This window comes from Neospora caninum, chromosome X, assembly GCF_000208865.1.
Source record: "Neospora caninum Liverpool complete genome, chromosome X".
In the NCBI taxonomy this organism is placed as follows: domain Eukaryota; phylum Apicomplexa; class Conoidasida; order Eucoccidiorida; family Sarcocystidae; genus Neospora; species Neospora caninum.
This window is the reverse complement of record NC_018396.1, coordinates 5,962,502-5,981,443: the sequence shown is the minus strand read 5'-3', so window position 1 is coordinate 5,981,443 and position 18,942 is coordinate 5,962,502. Positions and strand designations below refer to the sequence as shown.

Genomic DNA, 18,942 nt, shown 5'->3' with positions numbered 1-18,942 from the left:
CAAGGCGTACCTCATCTGTATGTACACCACCCGCCGTGCTCGCGTTCTCGCCCCTGTCTCGACTTTCCTTTTTCGTTCCTTCTTCTGACGCCATGTTTCTCCTTGAGTCGCCCCCCTCGCCGTTTTCCTTTTCCTTCGTCCCAACTCGGTCACCTCTCTCCTGCCTTGCCTTTTCCGTCTGGGAATGAAATTTATGCCATCCACTTTTGCAGTTTCGTTGTGTCGCACAAGACACCCCGGGCAGAGACACGGCAGAGACGACAGCACATCGGGCGAAAGGACTTTCTCTCAAGCGGTCCGTCGTCGGTTGTGCCCATGTATTCTTCGTGTTCTTTTGTTCCCCTCCTGAGGGTCCGATTCGAATCAGCGGGTACTCATCACCTCGATGTGTCGAGGCGCAACGAGCTGTTGTTCGAGATCCTCGCGCTCATCTCTTCTCTCCTGTGCTGCCTTCTCCCCTTCCTTCTGTGTCTCCTCATTTCCCTTGCTTTTATCTCCCTCCCGACTCATCTTTTTCGCTACCCATTGGCCAGCAGGAGAACCCGGAACGCTCGCCATGGGACGCTGAGCGCCTGGTCTCACGACAAAGGGGTGGGAGAGAAGAGGCTTCTCTCTTCCGTTCCCCTTCCTCTCTTCCGTTCCCCTTCCTCTCTTCCGTTCCCCTTCCTCTCTTCCGTTCCCCTTCCTCTCTTCCTTCTCCGTTCCTCTGCATCCCGCTTTTCTTCTGTCTCCATCCTTTACGCCTCGTCTTCTTTCTCTTCTGAACCCCTTTCGTCTCTATCGCTCGGTTTCTAGCAGGCATCATCACACGGGGCCTCGGCCATGTATCAAACTCCGTCTCGCTGCCTTCCCACCCCACAATGACTTCTCCGCTGTCTCCCTCCTCTCTCTCCCCCGCCGCCCCTGCCTCCCCTTGCTCTGCTTGGCCCTCTCCGTTTCTTCTCCCGCCCCCTCTGCCCGTGGCCTCGCCGCCGCCCTCGTCCTCTTCGCTTCGCGGATGGCTTCGGCGCACCTTCTCGCCCGTCATTCTCGTGGGGGGGACTGAGCGCGCCAAGCGGGAAGTGGCTGCGTTGACAGGCCTCTCCCTCGCCTCGCTCTTCCAGCCTTTCAACGGCAACGCAATCGCCGTCCGGAAAGTCGCTGCGACGCTCCGCGCAGCTGCCAGTGCCTCAGCATGCGATCCCCCCAGCGGGGCTTCCGCGTCCTGCGGCTTCTGCCCAGATATTCAACACACGGAACAAGATGAAGAGTTTATTCGCAGGGAGGGCTACCATCCCGTCCACGTCCACCAGCTCGGCCTCGTCGGCGCCTCGCAGCCGGCCGCGTCTGCCAAGGCGACAGGCGCGTCTCTCGTGTACGAGGGCCCAGATGTCCCTCCTCTGAACCTCCGCCTGAATGTCTCTTCGCCCTTTCTGAGCACGAATGCGTCAAGCTCGCAGACAAACTCCACTGCTGTGGCCGCCCCCCCTGGGCCGAGTGGATCCGCTGCCCGAGGCAGGGACGCAGGCCCCGGACGGTCGACGCCCTCGTCTGTGTCCTCGACGGCACCTTCCACGGCCTCGGTTTCTGCCCTCGCCTCTTCGCTCTCTCTCCCCTTCTCTTCTGCCGGAACGCCGGAGCGCGCCGCGGGAGGTGAGGCGGGAGGCGCGTCTGTCTCCGGCGCTGGGTCGGGCGCGAAGAAGGCGAGTATCTCTCCGGACTTTGCCGTCCGTTTCCTCGACCTCGAGGAAGCAGAGTTGCCTTCCGAATTCTCGGCCGACACTCTCGCCACGCGCGTCCTCTCCCAGTCCCCACCGAGTCTCGCGGAGCTGAGCACGTTTGCGGCAGCTGCCTCCCCGGCTCTCGCGTCCTCTGGGCGCCTCGGCGCCCCAGGGGGCGTGGGCCCCTCGGGCTCCAAACGGCCGACCGCGGTCGAAGCCGCGCGGACGAGCGCGGTGCGGGCGTCGGCGGCCTCGCCCTTCATCTCGGACGTCGAGGGGGCTTCCCGAGGGCCTCGCGTCCGAGAGAAGCCGGCAAGACAGAAGGGGCCGAGCGCCGGCGCGGAGGGCGAAGACGCTTACGCACAGGCGTGCAGCCAGCCGATCTCTAGCACCACGGGGCTGCGGGGAGTCGACTTGCCGTGGTACAATGACTGGGAAGGAGTCGTGTTTGACGGGCTGCGCTTTTCGGAACACGAAACGCTCTGCCAGCCTGTGGGCTTGGTTCTCGTGGCCAGCAGTCGCGACGCAGATCCAGTTGCTGCGTTCGAAGAACTGCTGCAGACCAAAAACCTCCCCTCCCTGTGTGGCAAGTATGTCTTTGATCCCAATCCGGTACGCGCCCTCGTTATCCTCGACATCCATAGCGATGCCTTCGAGGCCAAGGCCGACCTGAGCACTGCACTAAAACTCTCAAAACAGGCTGCGCCCGCGTCCGCTACCTCTGTCTCTTCTCTCTCCTCCCCTTTGTCGTCGTCTGCGTTTTCCCTCTCATCGTCTCAACAGGGGACAGAGCCGCGCGTAGGCGAGGGCGACGACAAGGCGGGGGCGACTGACACGGAGAGAAGGCGCGAGGGGAAGCAGAGCGCGAGAGCAGGGGGCGAGGACGATGAAGGGGTGGAGGAGAAACAAAGCGGAAGAGACAGTGAAGATCCAGCGGAAGATGGAAGAAACGAAAGACTTCTCGAGCAACTCTGTGCTGCGTTCCCTCCCGCCAACTGCCACCTTCTCACCATTGGCAGAAAAACGAACGTACAGAGTCACTGGCAGGTAAACCTATACATATGTATATATATATATATATATGTATATATATGTATATATATGTATATATATGTATATATATACGTATATATATATATATATATATATATACATTCGCATGGGGCGTATTCGTGGGGTGTACATGTGTATGTACATGTGTGTCTCTCTCTACATAGTTCTGATTCGAAACATATATAGGTATGTGGATGCCTTGTTTTGCGCCGTTCATTTCTCGGTTTGTATTTTGTGCCGGCTGCGTGTCTGACTACGCATTTTTTCCATTTGCATCTCTAGCGCTTCACAACGTCCCTCGCTTTTGGGCGTCTGTGTCTGCTAGACCTCGTGTGTGCACCACCGCTGTTTGCTTCCCCCGAACCCCTGGAGATGTACCGGCGGGTTCCGATCCTGTTTGCCCTCTCCTCTGCTCGGTACCTCCTCTTCGCTGCGACGGCCCGTGCTTCACTTTCGTCCTTTTGGGCCTTTCCGCCTCTGTCTGCTCAGCTTCTTCCGTCCATCCGGTACCTCTACGCGCAGCACCTATCGGTCAGTTTCTCTTCGTCCCTGTCCGGGAATTTATTCCCGACGTTTCTCTCCCCTGCGACGGGGCAGAGTCCTCCGGCTTCGCTGTCGCCGTCCACGATTTCGTCTCTCTGGCCCTCTGCTTTCGCACCGGGCTCCGCGTCTTCGCCGTTCGCTTCTCCCCCTGGGTACGGCGTCAGCGAGATCCGGTCGCTCATTGGCTCTGACGTTCCCCTTCCCGTGGCCTCGCGCCTGCCGTGCAGCGCGTCGGGCGGTTCTCTTCATCGCGCATCGTTTGGTTCCGTTCCCTCGCCTTCTTCACCGGGCGGCCACGCTTCAACCGAGCGCGGCCCCGTGCCGTCGCCTCTCCCTGCCGCGCACCCGGCTTCGGAGGCGCCACCGGCCTCTCTCGCGGACTCCGCCCGGGAGCTCTATGCGCACTGCAGCACGCTGTGCTGTCTCGACACCTCGTTTTGCGTGGGTCTGTCGTGGAGCGACTTGCACTCATTGTCGGCGTTCACTCAGCACTTCATCAACACGGGCATTCTGCCTTGGATGGAACGGAAGGCGCGACAGCTCGACGGCTCGATTGCGAGCAATCGGAAAGGCTTCCGAAACCAGCTGCGGTACCTCTGGAGGAAGCCGCGAGGGACTGGAGCCTCGAGTGCCTCCGGCGCACACGCCTCCGGAGTTGCGCCCGCGCCGCCCCCAGCCGGGGGCGGCGCGGGCGGCGCGCCCAGTGGAAACCAAGGCGAAGGCGGGAGTGCTTCCTTCTCGCCCTTCGCTTCCGCCTTTCCTTCCTCAGCCAGCTCCGTAGTCGCCAACGTCGCTGAGCAGGCAGGCGGCGCCGCGGAGGCGCTCCTCTCTGCCGTCGGAGGAGCGTTCCTCGGAGGTAAACCGAGTGCACACGAGGCCCAAAGAAAGGAAGCCTGCTGGACGTACACGCAGGGCCGTTCTCGCCGACCGCCCAAGTTAAGCGGCACATCTCTTATGCACCTGGTTAGAGTTTGTATGCATTCACATGCCTACATAGTTACACACCCGCATGCGGGTTTAGAACGCGATAGACCGAAGAGGCTTTCTGCTCGCCGGACAGCGTAGGGAGCGGCCGGCAACGCCTCTGTAGGTCGCCAGGCCTGGGTCGGCACGTGAGGATGTGTGTGGAGGGCGGTGGTCTCGAGTGGATGCGCACATATATGTGGCGGTTTCGTGTGTTTTCAGAGTCTGGGAGCTTCGCTCAGACTTACAGCTCGTCGAAGTCCAGCAAATCTGCGTCCTCGGGGTCTTCTGGAGACGCGCCAGGAAGCCCACGGAAAAACGGAGTGCAACAGCCACAGCACCAAGTCGTTCAGTCTGCGTACCAGGTTAGACCTCGCCGACGTCCGAGACCGCAAATCAGAAATGTGAACTTCCAATATGGGCACACCTATATCAGCACGTCCATATACATATATGCACAGGTGTACGTTTCGTGAGCATCCGGGTTGCAGGTTGCTATCGAAACGGAGTTAAAGCCCGTCGTTCCATATGCTTCGGCGTTGTAGGATCCAGTAGCTGAACCGCCGCTAGAGATAGACCGGGTCACAGTCGGCCGGCGGGAGAGGAGATGACGGATGCATATCTGGAAAGCGAGTTCGCGAGACGACGGGTAGTGTGCGAGCGACGTGCACAGACACTGGAGCAGAAACACCTGGTTCGCTCCGTTTGGAGATAGATCATGGAGTACTTTTGCAAACATGTGAACACAGAACCCGTAGACACACAGCCGGCGCTGACGACAGCTTCGCGGCATACAGACGAGGCACACGCGCCCACGTCGACGTTGCCGCTCACGCTTGAGGTTGCGCGTTAGCTGGCAAGCAGGGGCGCACGCCGGTATGGGCATTTTAACACCTGCGAGGTTGTGCGTTTGGTGGGACGATATGAGGCGTCTCAGGTGGGGGTTCCTGGTCTGGGTGGGGCCCGCGGTTCCCCGGCGTTTTCACCCCGTTCGTCTTCCTTCGGGCGTGCGTGCTTGACTCTGCGTTGCTCGGTTCAGCTGCATGCGATCGAGTGGCAGTACCGTCTCTTGGGAGATCTGCAGCTTTTCTTCGGCATGCACGAGGCGGCGCTCCAGAGCTTTCGCAGTTGCGCGGCAGACTTCAAGCAGGACAAACGCTGGAAGCAGTTAGGTGCGCCTAAGGGACAAAGCCGCTCGTTCGCGACGAAACTGTCCACTCTTTTTGACCCAGCGCCAGGAACGAGAATCCGTGTCCCTTTGCCACCGCCCCGCATCTTTTGATCTGTACTCGTTGATGTTGGTATACCGATTTAGACTTACAGGACGAGTCGGTGCACAGATGTCGACTGTATCTGCATAGTTTTACACTCGGGATCCAGGCTCGCGACACGTGGTCAGGTGTATGTACACTCCAGTGTATGCGCATCAAGGGGACGCAGGAAGAGACAAAGATGCCGTGGAAGCATGCGCCTGCATATCGCTGTGTATGCACAAGCGATGTGTCGCATTCTGACTGTCAGTGCCTCGATCTGCCTATCTGCGGATTTCGCGTGGGGTGTCGAAACCAGAAACGACGGGCGCACTCCGTGTGGAGTTTGAAGGAATGGCCGCGTCCGCTGTTTTTGTCACAGGCGGCGCGTACGAAATGAGCGCAATCTGCCTGCACCTGTCAGGAGCGGCACGGAGAGAAGTTGAGGGATGCATTGAACAAGCCTATAGTGCTTACGTGAAAGTAAGGCAAGACCAACTCTGTGCGACTGCTCTCACTCACGCACCTGTACATGCGGTCGTTGTCTTCTGCTTTTCCCCCCCATGGCACTCACCCTTCGCCTCTGATTTCCCGCATGCTCCATTCCTTGTGCAGATGCACATAAACGCACAAATATGCATAAACGTATACATGTGTCTTGTTTTTACCGTTTTCCGTCTGTCGCACGTCTCTCAGTGATGCTTTATTGTCTCTTATCTCCTTTCCCTGTCTCCTCCCATAGTTTCCGCGGCACCTGTTTATGTCCGTTTCCTGCTGCCTGTTTCCTTCCCGTTGGCCTTGTTCAGATCCACCGCCGAATGTAGCTCCTCTAGTCTTTTTCTGCAGCTTCGTCGATCCCCGACCGCGTTAACTCGGTTTCCCTGCCTGCGCTCAGCCTCCCCGCCCGTCTTTCTCACCTTTTGCCTCTCAGCGTCCGCTTCTTTGCTCGTCTTTCGCAGGCCTCGGCGGGACGCCTGGCGCTCCGGTGCGTGCTGCTCGGGACGCGGCTGACGATGGACCTCGTGGGGATGCTTCCGCTCCCGTTCTCGCCGCCCTTCGCGCCCTTCCTCGCTCTCAAGCAACAGTGTGCGTCTCCGGCGGTTCTCGCGTCTGTCGATGCCGCCGTCGAAGCCGCCCGCCGCCTGTTGGCGGCGAATGCAGAGCTGCCTGCCGTCGACGCGCGCTCGCGGCCTTCCCTCTCTCTCCCTGCGCGAAGCGGCAGCGAGGCTGGAAGCAGCGACGGCGGTGCGCGGGGCGAGGCACGGTCTCCCACCGGCGCAGACCGTGGAGAGACGAGGCGCGAAGCTCGGGACGAGACAAGGGACCTCGAAGCCGCCATGGCCGCAGCCTTCGCGCAGAGCCAGGCCGTCAGAAGCGCGATGCTGCTCGAACAGGCGGCGCTCTGCTTCGAGCAGGCAGGAGTGCTCCACCGGAGAAAACGAAACTTCCAACTGGTCATGGCAGGACACACCTACTATAAGGCGGGTGAGAGACGGACGAGCTTGGAAGGGAAAAACGGACAGAGGAAAAGAGCAAAGCGGGCAGCCTGGGACTGCTGGACGGCGTCGAGTCTTTGAGGGGGTATGTGAGAGCGGGAGACGAGGAGGGCTGCTCGGCGTGGAAGAGAGACGGTGCGTGGAGGCGTCACGACCGAGGCGACAGAACGCACGGGGACAGCTGCGCTCCCGCGTGCACTGATTGCCAGGTTCCTGGACTCGTTGCAGGTTTCCGCGATTCGCAGTCTTGCCCATCGTCGTTTTCGCTGGGTTTGTGGCTGCGGCTTCTTCAGGATTCAAGCGCCTCGCCCTCCGATGCTACACGTCCGTGGTTAGTCACTACGAGTGGTCGGGTTGGCAGCACGTCTCGCAGCATCTTCGCTTCATCATGGCGCGGCAAACGTTTTCTCTCCACCTTCTCTTCGACGCGGCTTTCCACTTTGCGGCCCTCCTGAACGCGGTCTCTTCCCTTCAACAAGTGCGGCAAATCGTCTCTGACCAGCCTCCCGTCTCTTCTTTCGCGTCGCTCTGCGCCGCCCTCGGCCCGCTGCTCCTCCCGGCGGGGCGCGGCGAAGCAATCTCGCTAGAGCGAGAGGACGACGATCGAAACGGAAACACTTGCCTCTCCGTCGGCCAATCAACATACGGTACACACCAACCCTGGGTCCTTGGGGCGATGAAGAGATGAAAAGCACAGAGAAGGCCGGGCGCACTGGCGACGACTGGGCACGTGCTTTCTGTCTGGCTTTTTCCTTCCTGGCGTCTCTGTTTCCGGCGCCTTGGCGTTTGCTGTCCCTATGCGCTCGGTTTATCCTTCTCTCGGATATCTCGCCCGACGACAAGAGGTCTCCGATGGCCTTGGGTGGAATCCGCAAAGTCTCTGCGTCGCGCTTCCTTCTTTGCTTTCTCCTTCCGTGTGTGGCTGTTTTCTCTTTCTCCCGTGCCCGACATGGGCGTGGCGACACCCGGACCACACATGGACGCTTCTTTGATTTCGGTCTTGCTCTTTGTCTTCAGGGCTTCCCGTCATCCCTGCGAGTCGCGAATCGCACTATATTCGGGAATTTCTCTTTGTCTGCCGGGTCATTCTGGAACGGCAACGCCAACAGGCCGAGCAGCAGAGTCGCCGTCAAACTCCCGCGCGTGCTCCGGGGCCGTCCAGCGCGTTCTCGCGTTCGGCTTCAGACACCCACGAGGCCGCGGGGGTGCTGGGGCACGGGAGCCTCCTGAACGGAAGAAAGGAAGAGGCGGGGGCCATGCTGTCCAGAAAGGGTTCTGCCGTCTCTTCAGACTGGTCCTCGGCTGGTCCCGCCGTCTCCACCACCTTGGACTCCGTTCGCCACTCCGTGCCGAGCAGGTCGGCGAAGAGCACCGGAGGTGGAAAAGAAGGCCCGAGTAACCTGACCGCACTTTCTTCCCTGACGCTTCCTGTTGATCTTCGCGTCCCCTACGTGGAATGTAGAAATCGACAAGGCGTCTTCAGAGACGGGTGAGACCATTCAAAACAACGCGCCCAAACGGTTGGTGGGGCCTCCGTGTCGTCATGCATGTGGCCCACCGGGGCGAGTACGTACACTCCAGACACAAAGGTAAACCACTGTGGCGCGCACCGCGTCCCCGTTTTTTCCTCCACATACAGGGATGCTTTTGTCCATTGCGTATGGTCTTCGGCTTTGGTGTTTCTTCCAAACCGCAAAAGCTAGAAAAGAGGAAAGCTCGACGTTTCTTCTCGTGGGTTTCTGCGCACCTCCAGGATTTGCGTTCGTCTCCCTGGCGATGCCTCTCTCCCCTTGGAGCGCCGCCTTCCCCTCGGTTCTTCTGCCTCTGTCCTCGGGAGTCCCGGCCTCGGCGCCTCGGATTCCCTGTCTTCGCTGTGCGACTCCGCGGGCTCGGCTTCGTCTTTGCTGTCGCCCGTGACCTTTTCGTCTCCGTCGTCTTCGCTGCCCGGCTTTTGCGAGCTCGGCGAGATCCTCGAGGCGGCTGGTCGGCCGGCACGCCGCGCGCCGTTAGACGCGCAGGTCCGCGTAGAACTCGAGTGCCAAGAGAGATTGAGCGACGGCTATCTGGCGCTTCGCTGGCACCAGTGGCGACAGCATGCGTCGTCTGCGTCACCCGACAGTGATCCTCTTTCGTCGGCGGGAGAGAGCGGCGAACGAGGCGACGAAATGGGGCACCGAACCCGCGAAGAAATGGAGACAGAAGAACCCGCACAAAGAAACGCAGAGGATGCGAGTGCGGCGCCGGTGACGGGTCAGCGTCAGTCCCTCGCGCTGTCATCAGCCCGGGGAGGAAATGGAAAACAAGCGGGGGACGGAGAGGAACAGGCACACGTTGAAGGAGACGATCCGTGGATTCGCCACGAAGTGGTAGGTGGCGAGCCGTTGCTGTTTTGGGAGTGCTTTGTCTCACCGCGGCTCGACCCTGAGATCTGGGAAACCACTTGACCCTCTGCGGCCGTGTGTGTGCCTCGCATCTTCTGTTTCCTTGTTTCGTCGCTCGTCTTTGTTCTCTGCTTTTCCGTCGTTGTTGGCCTCGGCAGGGGCGCCCGCACCTCGCCTGTCTCTTCTCGTGTCCCTCGAGGCGGCTGTTCCCTCTGTTCTTTGTCTTTGGCAGCTCGTCACTCCCTGCCCAGTCTCTCTGCCGGCTTCGCCCTCTGCGGTCACGCATGCGTCGCGGCGGCGCTCTGCAGTCGGCCAGCCGGTCGCCGTGCTGCTGCGTCTGGTGAACCCGCTCCAGCTGCGCATTCAGTGCCGCCATCTCCACCTCTACGGCTCGGTGCATCCCGCGTCTCCGACCCCCACAGGGCGTGAGGAGGAGGCAGGAAGACTCACGGGCGAAGGACGAAAAACGCGGACGGTCGAGTTCCCCTCCATCCCAAGCGTCTCCCTGGAGCCTCGAGAGTCGACGCTTCTCACGCTTCTGGCGATCCCGCGCGTCCCCGGAAGACTCGTCGTCAGAGGTGGGAAATCGCGGCGAGACACAGGAGGAAGGCAGCACGGGACGGTCAGAGGGTACCTTGCGTCTCGCCGGCGGGGACGGCAGCGCGCAGGCCGCTGGCAGAGGTGGGGACGCGCAGTAGAACCACTCGGGAAACAGGCAACGGCGGAGGGCGATAGAACCAGATCGGCCTCGAGAAAAGCTGTGCTGCGGAACACAGGCGTCGACGAGGCGCCCCACACAAACCGCATGTGCGTTCTTGTCTCTTTTGTCGTCGGTGGGATTTGTTTTAGGACTGTCTCTGGAGCTCTTCGGCTTCATCCGACTCCTTGAACCCTTTTGTCTGCACGGGAGTCTCCGGCCAGAGGCGCGCTTCAACATGCGGCACTGCCACGTGCCTTCCGACGACATATCCGTCGCCGCGCCTCCTCACGGACAGCGGGCGTTTGAAGACCCGCCAGACGGACTGCACGAGCACGCATGGCGTTCCGGTGCGCCCGCCCCGTCTCAGCTTCCTGGCCTTTCCTTGCCACAGAACGCAGCCCTCAGTCAGGAAGGCCTCGAAGGCTACCTCGACGAATTTGGTGGCTCGGGTGGGGGCCTTCTCGACGCAGACGGGAAGCCGCGCGCAGACGTGCCGATCCACTACCTGCTTCAAACGGAAAACTACAAGCTGCTGTCCACCGGAATCCCCGGACAGGTGAGGAACACACAGGGAGTCGACGCTGCCGAAAAGCGGGTGATGCGAGCCTCCAGACTCGAAGCCGCCTTGTAGACAATTCGAGACGTGATGGCAGGGCACAAGGTGGAGGCGGGGATATAGAAGTGTACATTTAGTTACACAGTTATATCTGTTGATGTATTTCCATTTGATGTAGGTTTTCAGATCCTACTGGAGGTTTGTGAAGGTGCACGGCTTCCCGCGCGTCTCCCTGCTGTCTGTTTGCCCGTCGCACGTGGTCACTTTTGTTTCTGGATCGTCAAACGTTTCCGCATTTGCATATCCAGTGAAAAAAGCGTTCTGGACTTCCAAACCGTGTGTTTGTGGCAAGGCGCTGCGTTGGAAGTTTCGGAGCCGAGCCGTGGAGATGCATGAACCGGACTACCGCTTAGAAGTCGAGGTCGACGAGCTTCTCCCTGTTCTCTCGACGCTCTTCCTCGGCTGGCCTCTCAGCCCGATTCGCCGACCCGGGGAAACGGAAGACGAGGACGAGCAGGCTGTCTCGTCGCGCGGCTCGCAGGATGCCGTTTCCGCCCTGCTGGCCTCACGCCATCTCCCTGTGCTCGCCGAGCCCGAGGCGCCCGACAGGGCGTCTCTGGCGTCTCCCCCCTTGGCGGGGCCTCAGGTCAAGGATTCGTGTGCTCCCGCTCCCGGCGTCTCCTCGCGCGCGTCCCCGTCTCGTGTGTTGCGTCGGCAGTTGTATATGGGCGAGGAAGCTGGCGCCTATCTTGTTCTCTCGAGCTCGTCGTCTACGCAGGCTCTCGACTCTCTCTCGCTCGCGGTCACGCCTTCTGACTTGGTCCGTGTCGTCGATGCGATCCTCGTGTACCCGGTGGAAAAGTCTGGATCTGCGCCCGCGCTCGGCAGTCTGCCAGGGACAGAGACAGCTGGAGACCGCGTGGGGTGTGCAGCATCATTCGAAACGTCGCGCCAGTCTCCCTACGCCTTTGAGAGACTACAAATCCTCGAAAACGTCACAGAGGAGCTGGAGAAGACCAGGCCAGGTGGCGGCGCGGGAGGTGGTCGGGAAGAGGAGAAAGCAAAAAAGATTCAAGTCGTTCGCTTCGCGCGCCAACGGCCTTTCTGTCCCTCCGGCGATCCTCACAGAGATGAACAGCGGACGCCTTCTCTCTCGGCCTCAAAAAAGGCAAACATCCTGCTGCCTCCAGGAGGCGTTATTCAGCTCTCGCTCGCGCTTTGCGGGAAGGTGCCGGGCATTCACCGCGTTCGCTTCTGTGTCAAGGCGGTGGGGTGTCCTCTCGACTCGGAGGCGCAGGGAGACGGGAAGGAGGCTGAAACGAACCGCGAAGACTCGGGAACGAGCGCCGATCTCAGCGACAGCCCGACAAACGCCCGACGCACCCTGTGGCGAGCCGTCGAAAAAGTCCTCGCCGTCACACACTCCCTCAGACTCACAGTGGAGCCCGTAAGCACGCGTCGCAGGCCGTAGGATCTGTCGATACATGCAGGGTGTGCATGGACGCAGATCGTCTGTGCTGCTGGAGTCAAAAAGGAATGACAAATTCTGCTGAGCGCCATGTCTCAAAGTAACACAGGGGTGGATTCTGCAAGGTGATGGAGCGCGCGGTTGCGTTGCCCTCTTTCTTGCTGCGATGCGACGCGCGCCTCTCCCGCGCTCTCTCGTGCTTTGCTTTCTCCTCAGCGATTGTCGTGGCAGCGTCCAAGGCGCCACCTGCTGCACTGCCGCATTCGAAACTTGACGCGACAGACGTTCTGCATCGAGGATCTGTCTGCCTTGCTGCCGTCGTCTGTTCTGTCGGATTCGCCCTCCGCTGGAGCCTCGCACACGCGTCTCGATCGCCTGGCCGTGCCGCTCGTCCCCTTCGTGGCCGAGGGTGGAGGCGCCGCGCCGCCTGCCGCGGTTGTGCGCCCGTACGAGACTCTGGAGCTCCTCTGCGCTCCCTGGCGGGGCCGCGACCCGAAGGCTTCAACTGCCCGAGGCGATGACTTGCTGGAGGCCGCTGCGCGATCCAGGTACGCGAAGGGGAGACGCAGCAGTGAGAGAGGGAAAACGCGCGACGGTGACACAAAGGGACGGAGTGCCATGGTGGCAACGGTGCGCGCGGCGTCTCCGGGAACAAGAAAGGCGACACGGACGAGGAATAGAGATTTCAGGAGAGATGGAGAGAGAACGTCGAATGGTGCAGTCGACTGACGAACCTGTGCAAGTGTATCGAGGCATGCAGCTCCCATCACCGGGACAAAAGAGGGTAGAACAAACGTCCAAGGAGACAAGCGACGGGGACACCCAAGCAGGATAGTACCGGAAGACAGAGACAGCCGCAGCCACGCACACAACTCAATATGTATATTTGTCGAACAGGTACACACATATACATCAAGTATCAACATACCGATGTACATATATACGTATATGTATGGTGTGCCTTCGTCTCTCCTGCGTTTCTGTAGCGTCGGTCTCCTCGTCCGTCTCCGGTGGCGGCTTCACTTCTCTCCGGCTCTCGCCTCGAGTCGGAGCGCCTGTGCAGGCGAGGCACTCGCAGGCGATCGTCCTCTGTCTCCTTCGCGGGCCCTCGCAGGCCCCCGAGCGTCCGGCGATTCTTCGCCTTTCCGAGCGCACGATCGTCTCCCGAATCTTGCAACAAGCCCGTCTGGATATCTGCTTTCCGAGAGGCCGGTGAGGCGCCGAACGCGTGTTGCCGATTGCGTCCCTTCATCTTCATTGCCCGGAATGGCCTTCGGAGAGACTGCATTGCCTTTCGCGACTTTCGTCGCGTTGTTGATGCACGTGCATGCGATTGCGACAAAGCGCCGGCCTCGGTGAAACCGTGGCTGCGCTCTCAGGAAAGCGGCGCTGGAAATGTCCTGCCGTTCGGCGCCCCTACGTGATCACACAGACATATATATATATATATATATATATTTATATTTGTATGCAGAGGTTATGTGCATTTGTTTGCGTCTCGTACCCTTTCCCTTAGAGCAGACATCAGCATAGCACCTCGCATCGGCGATTTCGAGCTCTGGCTGGGCCCACCTTCTCCTCGAGGCTTCGTGTCAGGATGCCTGCCTGCTGCTTTTCTGTGTCGTGCGTCCACCGCCCGCTGGCTGCCGGGAAGACTGGGTAGAGCGTTTCCGGCTTGGGGTGTCTCGTCTTCTCCATGTGCCTGGCCGGCAAGCGGCTGAGCGCGAGGCTCATGCGGTTCGCCTTTCCACATGTCGCACGATGTTCCTGTTCAGGTCTGCCTTGCGCCGCGCATTTCGTCTCTGCCGCTGCGCCTGACAATCGAGACGGATCCAGCGGGGTCAGGAGCGTTGCCTTCCTCCGATCGCCGTCTCCTTGCCTTTTCCCAGCGCGAGGCGGGGTGCTTGGTCCCCATCCGCTTCTGTCTTGCGAATGTGTCGTCGACTCTTCTCCTAGGCGTGGAGTTGTTCGCCGACATCTCCGGCGCAGGGCGCTCGGCGCCGCTTCGGCTTTCTCCGGGCGACGTGGCCGTCGCGCCTGCGCTCTTCTACTCTCCTCTGGAAGAAGAAGAAGACCGCCACGCCGCCTTCTTCTGCGCTTCCTTTTTCTGCGAAGGGGACGAGGGCGCGAAAGGTGCACGCGCGTGGGGGGGAGACGATGCCGACAGGTTTTCTGCGTTGCCCCGAGCCCCCAGTCGCGAGCGGGAGACTGGCAGAGAAAGACAGGACGACGGGATTTCCGACGAGGCAGATCGATTTCCGCGCTCCCCAGGAGACTCCCTTGACCTGTGTCGGGGGCGCGGCGCCTTAGTTTCGATGCCTCTCTGTTTCAGCACGGCCGGGGACGCACAGCCTCCAGGTCGGGCTAGTGTCCCCTCAGGCGCCTCGCCGCACAGAGAAGGGTACAACACTCCCGGATTCCCGAGCGCGTCAGGTGAATCCTCAGCCGGCGCCGAGCCCGACTACACAGGACCCAGCACAAGGCCGGCCGCGTTCTTCTTCCCGTCGCCCTCTGCTCTCGCTGCGAGGCGCCGAGAGCTGTTTGGTGGGGCGGGTCGCCTCATGGCCCCCGGCCTTCGCCACACTCACGAGAGAGAGCGTTGCTTCGCTTCGTTGTCGACTTCTTCGCAAGGGAAGGATCGCGGCGGGGCGGGTTCGCAGCTCTGGAGAGAGAAGCCTCTTCCTGTGCTGGGCTCGCGCCGCCCCTCTTCTCTGGCGTATCTGGAGACGCTGTTTTCTCTCCCTCTCGCGGTCCCGGAGTCCGTCGCGCCTTCCTCTGCTGCGTCGCGCACCGACGCTGGTCCACTCCTCGAAGGTCGGTCTCCGTCTCTCGCGTCCCCTCCGGTCTTTCAGCGGCGCGTCCTGGCGTCTTTGCTTCGCCGCGCTCTGATTGTGAATCCGCAGTCGTGTCCCCTGCCTGTCGTCCATCCCACAGTCCAGGCCGACGCCTTTCGAGGCGGCCCTCTCGCCCTCGCCTTCGGGGCTTCCTGGAGTCGCGACGAAACGCTGGAGAGCCCCGAAGACAGCTTTTCTCTCGCGTCCCTCGCGAGTACCTCCGATTCTGCGCTGTCCTCCCAAGACAGAAGCCGCTACAGCAACTCGCGGGCCCCGCCTCCCCCTCTGCATGCGCGACTCGGACCTGGCCCATCTTCGCTGGACGCAGGATCGGGCGGCGCGGCGTCTGCGGCCCTGGCGGGGCTGTGGGGCGCGCACGTGGCGACTGGGTTTGCCGCGAGCTCGGTCGCGGGCTCAACGAGCGCAACCAGCCAGCGCACCCCGGGGAACTCGGCCGGCGGCATCGGGTCCTTCCTTGGCTCCCACACGCAAGTGTTCCACCGGGGCAGCGCCAGCAGCGCAGGGTCGGGCCGCGCGGGAGAAGAAGAGAGGCGCAAACTGCCGGTTCCCGAAGAGGCACTCGCAGCTTTTTTGAGCGACGTGTCGACGAGCTTGAGCTCAGGAGTGGTTGTCGGAGGGACGCCGTACAGTGACACAGTCGAATTTCCAGGGACAGATGTGAAGGACGTCGATTTGCCTGCGGCTTTCAGTGCCGCTGACTCTCTTTGTTTCGACTCGGAAGAAGGCGCGACGAACCAAGACAGGCCTGGCGCGCCGCAGTTGCCTGTGATTGACTTGACTGACGTCTCGGCCTCTGCGGAGGCCTCTGGGCCTTGCGAGGTTCTCCCGCGTCTCGCTTCGCGGCACCAGGTAGCTGTGGCGAGCGCGTTAACGAACAGAGATTCCGCAGCCCTCGGCAACGCTCCCGTCGCTTCACACCGAGGTGGACGCGCTGATGTCCACGGCGACCAGGTTCTAGGAGGGGCGATGGCCGAAAACCCTCAGAACAGCGTCCCGTCGCTTCCTCTCTTGCCCCCTTCATCTCTGGCTGCTTCGCTCTCTCCAGTCGGAACGGCACATGGACAGCCGCTCGGTGCGCCGGCGTGCTTCAACGGCTTCTACTGGCTCGGCAAACGGACGCAGCAGCTGGGGGTTGTAGGCCCAGGGGAGAAGGTTGAGGCGACACTGTTCGCCTTCTTCCCCTCTCCCGGCGTCTTCAACGTCAACAAAGTGCGCTTCCGGGTGTCGATATTGGGTCACGTCGAGGCCGAAAAGTCGACTGGCGATGGGAGCGACGCCGAGGCGAAAGAAAGGCCACAGCCGGAGCAAAGGGCGAGGGAAGAACAACGGCGAGAAGGCGGGGCCGGCGACGGCTCGCCGTCTGCAGCGGCGGGCGGGCGAACCGTGATTCATCTGGACCCCAGCCTGCACAATGTGCCGCAGCTCCTCGATGAGAAACGCCTGGAAATAGAAGAGAACCAATGGGAAAGCGAGTTAGTCGATCGTTTCGCTGGACGGAAAGCTGTTGTGGGTTTCCCGTTTGAGTGTCTCGTCCACGTCCAACCCGCGGCGACGCTGTGAATTGGTGACATTCCCCACGCGGGCCGACTGACGGAGACCAGAGACTGTAGAGAACGAGAACGAGGCGACTCGACTTCTCGGAGACAGAGGAGGAGCGGCGGAACCGGCGGCCCTGGAGGAAAACCGCGGAAAGCTGACACTCTGGCAAGAAACGCTGGAAAGGGATTTTTCTCGAGAGTGCCGGGAGGACGAAAACACGCGATGAAAAACGTGAAAGGGAGGAGAGACACTTCGGATGGTTTCATGACCGTCCAGAGACGCCAGGATCCCTGGACCGGACTAGGAAAATAACGGGGAGCGGAGAAGCAAAGGCAAATTCTAGCTGCGCCTGGAAACTGAGGCTAGGGGCGCAGAAATACGTGATCTCGAGACGAGGAGCTGGATGCTGTTTCATGCTTTTGGAAGGGAATCGCGCTGTGTGTCTCCAACTGCACAAAAGAGACTAGCGTGTGAGCGAGTGCCGGCGTATTCGTTACAGTGGAGACAGAAAGCCCGCTGTTTAGGATGGCCTTTCGGCGTTTAATCCCCCGGAGGGCTCCTTTGGTCAGTCAACGGCTGGTGACATATAGAAAAGCGATTCCTCGCAGGACCACTAAACTAGATTTAGATGCCCCGACTCAGTGTGGTGGCTGCAACATCTGAAGTGTTGTGTTTGTGTAAACCAAACCGTAGATCACAAACACTTTCGGGAACGCTGAAGGAGTCAACTGTGGGTTATTCCCGTCGCGGATCTGGCGATGAAGTGAGGCAGTCTCGCTTGTGTTCGCCTTCCCTGGCACGCAGCCCAAACACAGTGACGCGTTCGAGTCGGACAAGGAAATGCGGAGTTTGTGAAACCACGGAAGCAACAAAGTTTGCGGCTTTTCACCCTCTCCCGATTCGCGCCACAGCTGTGCCCGAATGTGAGAGGCATGACGCATGTGCGCGGGCGAGTTCGCGACGCGTCCTGCGAAACACGACTGCCGTTCTCCATTTCGGGTTTCAACTGATTCAGGAGTCCGTCAAGGAACAGGCATTCCTAGCATTGCTACATTTCGTGATGTCGCGATCTCTGATGAGCTCGCACCTACACCTGTCGGAAAAGCAATGCAGAAAGTCCAGAAATAAGTCAAAATCCTTCTCTCGCACGCCAACACAACTGTGCAAACTCGCTCTCCGAGCATCTGTACAGTTTAGCGCAGTGAAACTTCACTACAGCCATGTTGGAAATCTTACGACATGCCGGTTGTTCAAATACGGCAATATATATATATATATATATGAAGACGCTCCTGCACAGAGAGTTGCTACACGAAACAGCTCATCTCCGTCCGCTGCATTGGTTGATTGCGCTTCCGGTGGAGACGCCCAAGACAGGCCCCTGAACTCGTTGTTCGCACCAGAAAGCGTAGGAAACCACTAAACGGTCATCCGCAGTCCTTCGTCTGCCGATATCTGTCCTTCGTCATGTGGGCATTCTGCACTCATGGCCGGTGTCCGATGTCTGTGTGGAGATACCGACCTTTCCAATTTTCATAAACTGGAACGGCGCCTCCTGCTGCGTTTACACTTGAGTGGATACTCCTTCGCACCTGAAGGTGCCTGGTAGAGATGCTACGGATATATTCCACGGGGAGAAGAGGAGAAGTCTTCTCTTTCCAGGTTCCGCGTGGCATCTGCGACCGAGACTAAAGCACCCGCGTCGCCTGCCTCTTCCACCCTCCACGTTCGTTCTCCACTCGTGTTATTTACTCGATTGTCTTTGCGAGCTCGCCCTAGAAGAAAGGCGCGGATTGCTCCTTCTTCACTGACCACGGCGGAAAAAAGCACGTGTTCGGCTGGGCACTGTTTCTGTCTTCTCGTTAACCAGAAAAACCGGTACAAACCTTCCCGGCTTGTTTGCGGCGCAGCAATAGATGCACAGAGGCTTGGCCTCTTCTGTGGACATGCATTGACATTCAGGGTTGCCCAGCTCGCTCTCCCGCTCTGTTTAGGCGTAGTTCCAAATGTGTTTGCAATTCTAGCCTCAGACAAAAACGAATCAGGTCTTTTCTGCCGTCCTTCCAACCCTTTCCGATATACCAGATGCGTGCATATAAAAAAATACGGAGGGACTTGGCGCATGCAACGACGTCCTGTGTACAAGCCCTCAGCGCGGAGTGTCTGGGAATGCACACGGCAGGAGATTGAATGTTTGGCGTGGACATGCGAAAGAAAAAGAGAAAACGGATGCCTCCATGGGTCTGTCTCGCAATTCTCTCTAAACTGCTCTCCCTTTCATCCTTCCTCCTCCTTCTCGCGGCTTCCTCGCTGTCCCCTTTTCTGTTGATGCAAATGGCGGCCTCCCCCCAGACCTCTCCTCATCTCACCGCAGCCAAGTGACCACGGAAGTCCAGATCAAGCATTTACACAGCGCATTTCTCTTTTCCTTTCCTGCG

At 60.0% G+C, this 18,942-nt stretch overlaps 1 protein-coding gene across 1 annotated transcript; it reads left to right on the top strand.

Moving 5' to 3' along the window:
* Positions 1–860: 860 nt before the first annotated feature.
* Positions 861–16,525, top strand: NCLIV_051760 (conserved hypothetical protein; the record flags this gene model as incomplete). The annotated part of the gene is made up of 15 exons (XM_003884729.1): positions 861–2,747; positions 3,243–4,152; positions 4,482–4,624; positions 5,299–5,431; positions 5,892–5,992; positions 6,469–6,994; positions 7,299–7,652; positions 8,023–8,494; positions 8,759–9,371; positions 9,619–9,964; positions 10,236–10,642; positions 11,010–12,089; positions 12,327–12,658; positions 13,097–13,322; positions 13,886–16,525. 15 exons carry the CDS (start codon positions 861–863, stop codon positions 16,523–16,525), a joined length of 10,170 nt encoding a protein of 3,389 aa, XP_003884778.1.
* Between the last annotated feature and the right edge of the window lie 2,417 nt (positions 16,526–18,942).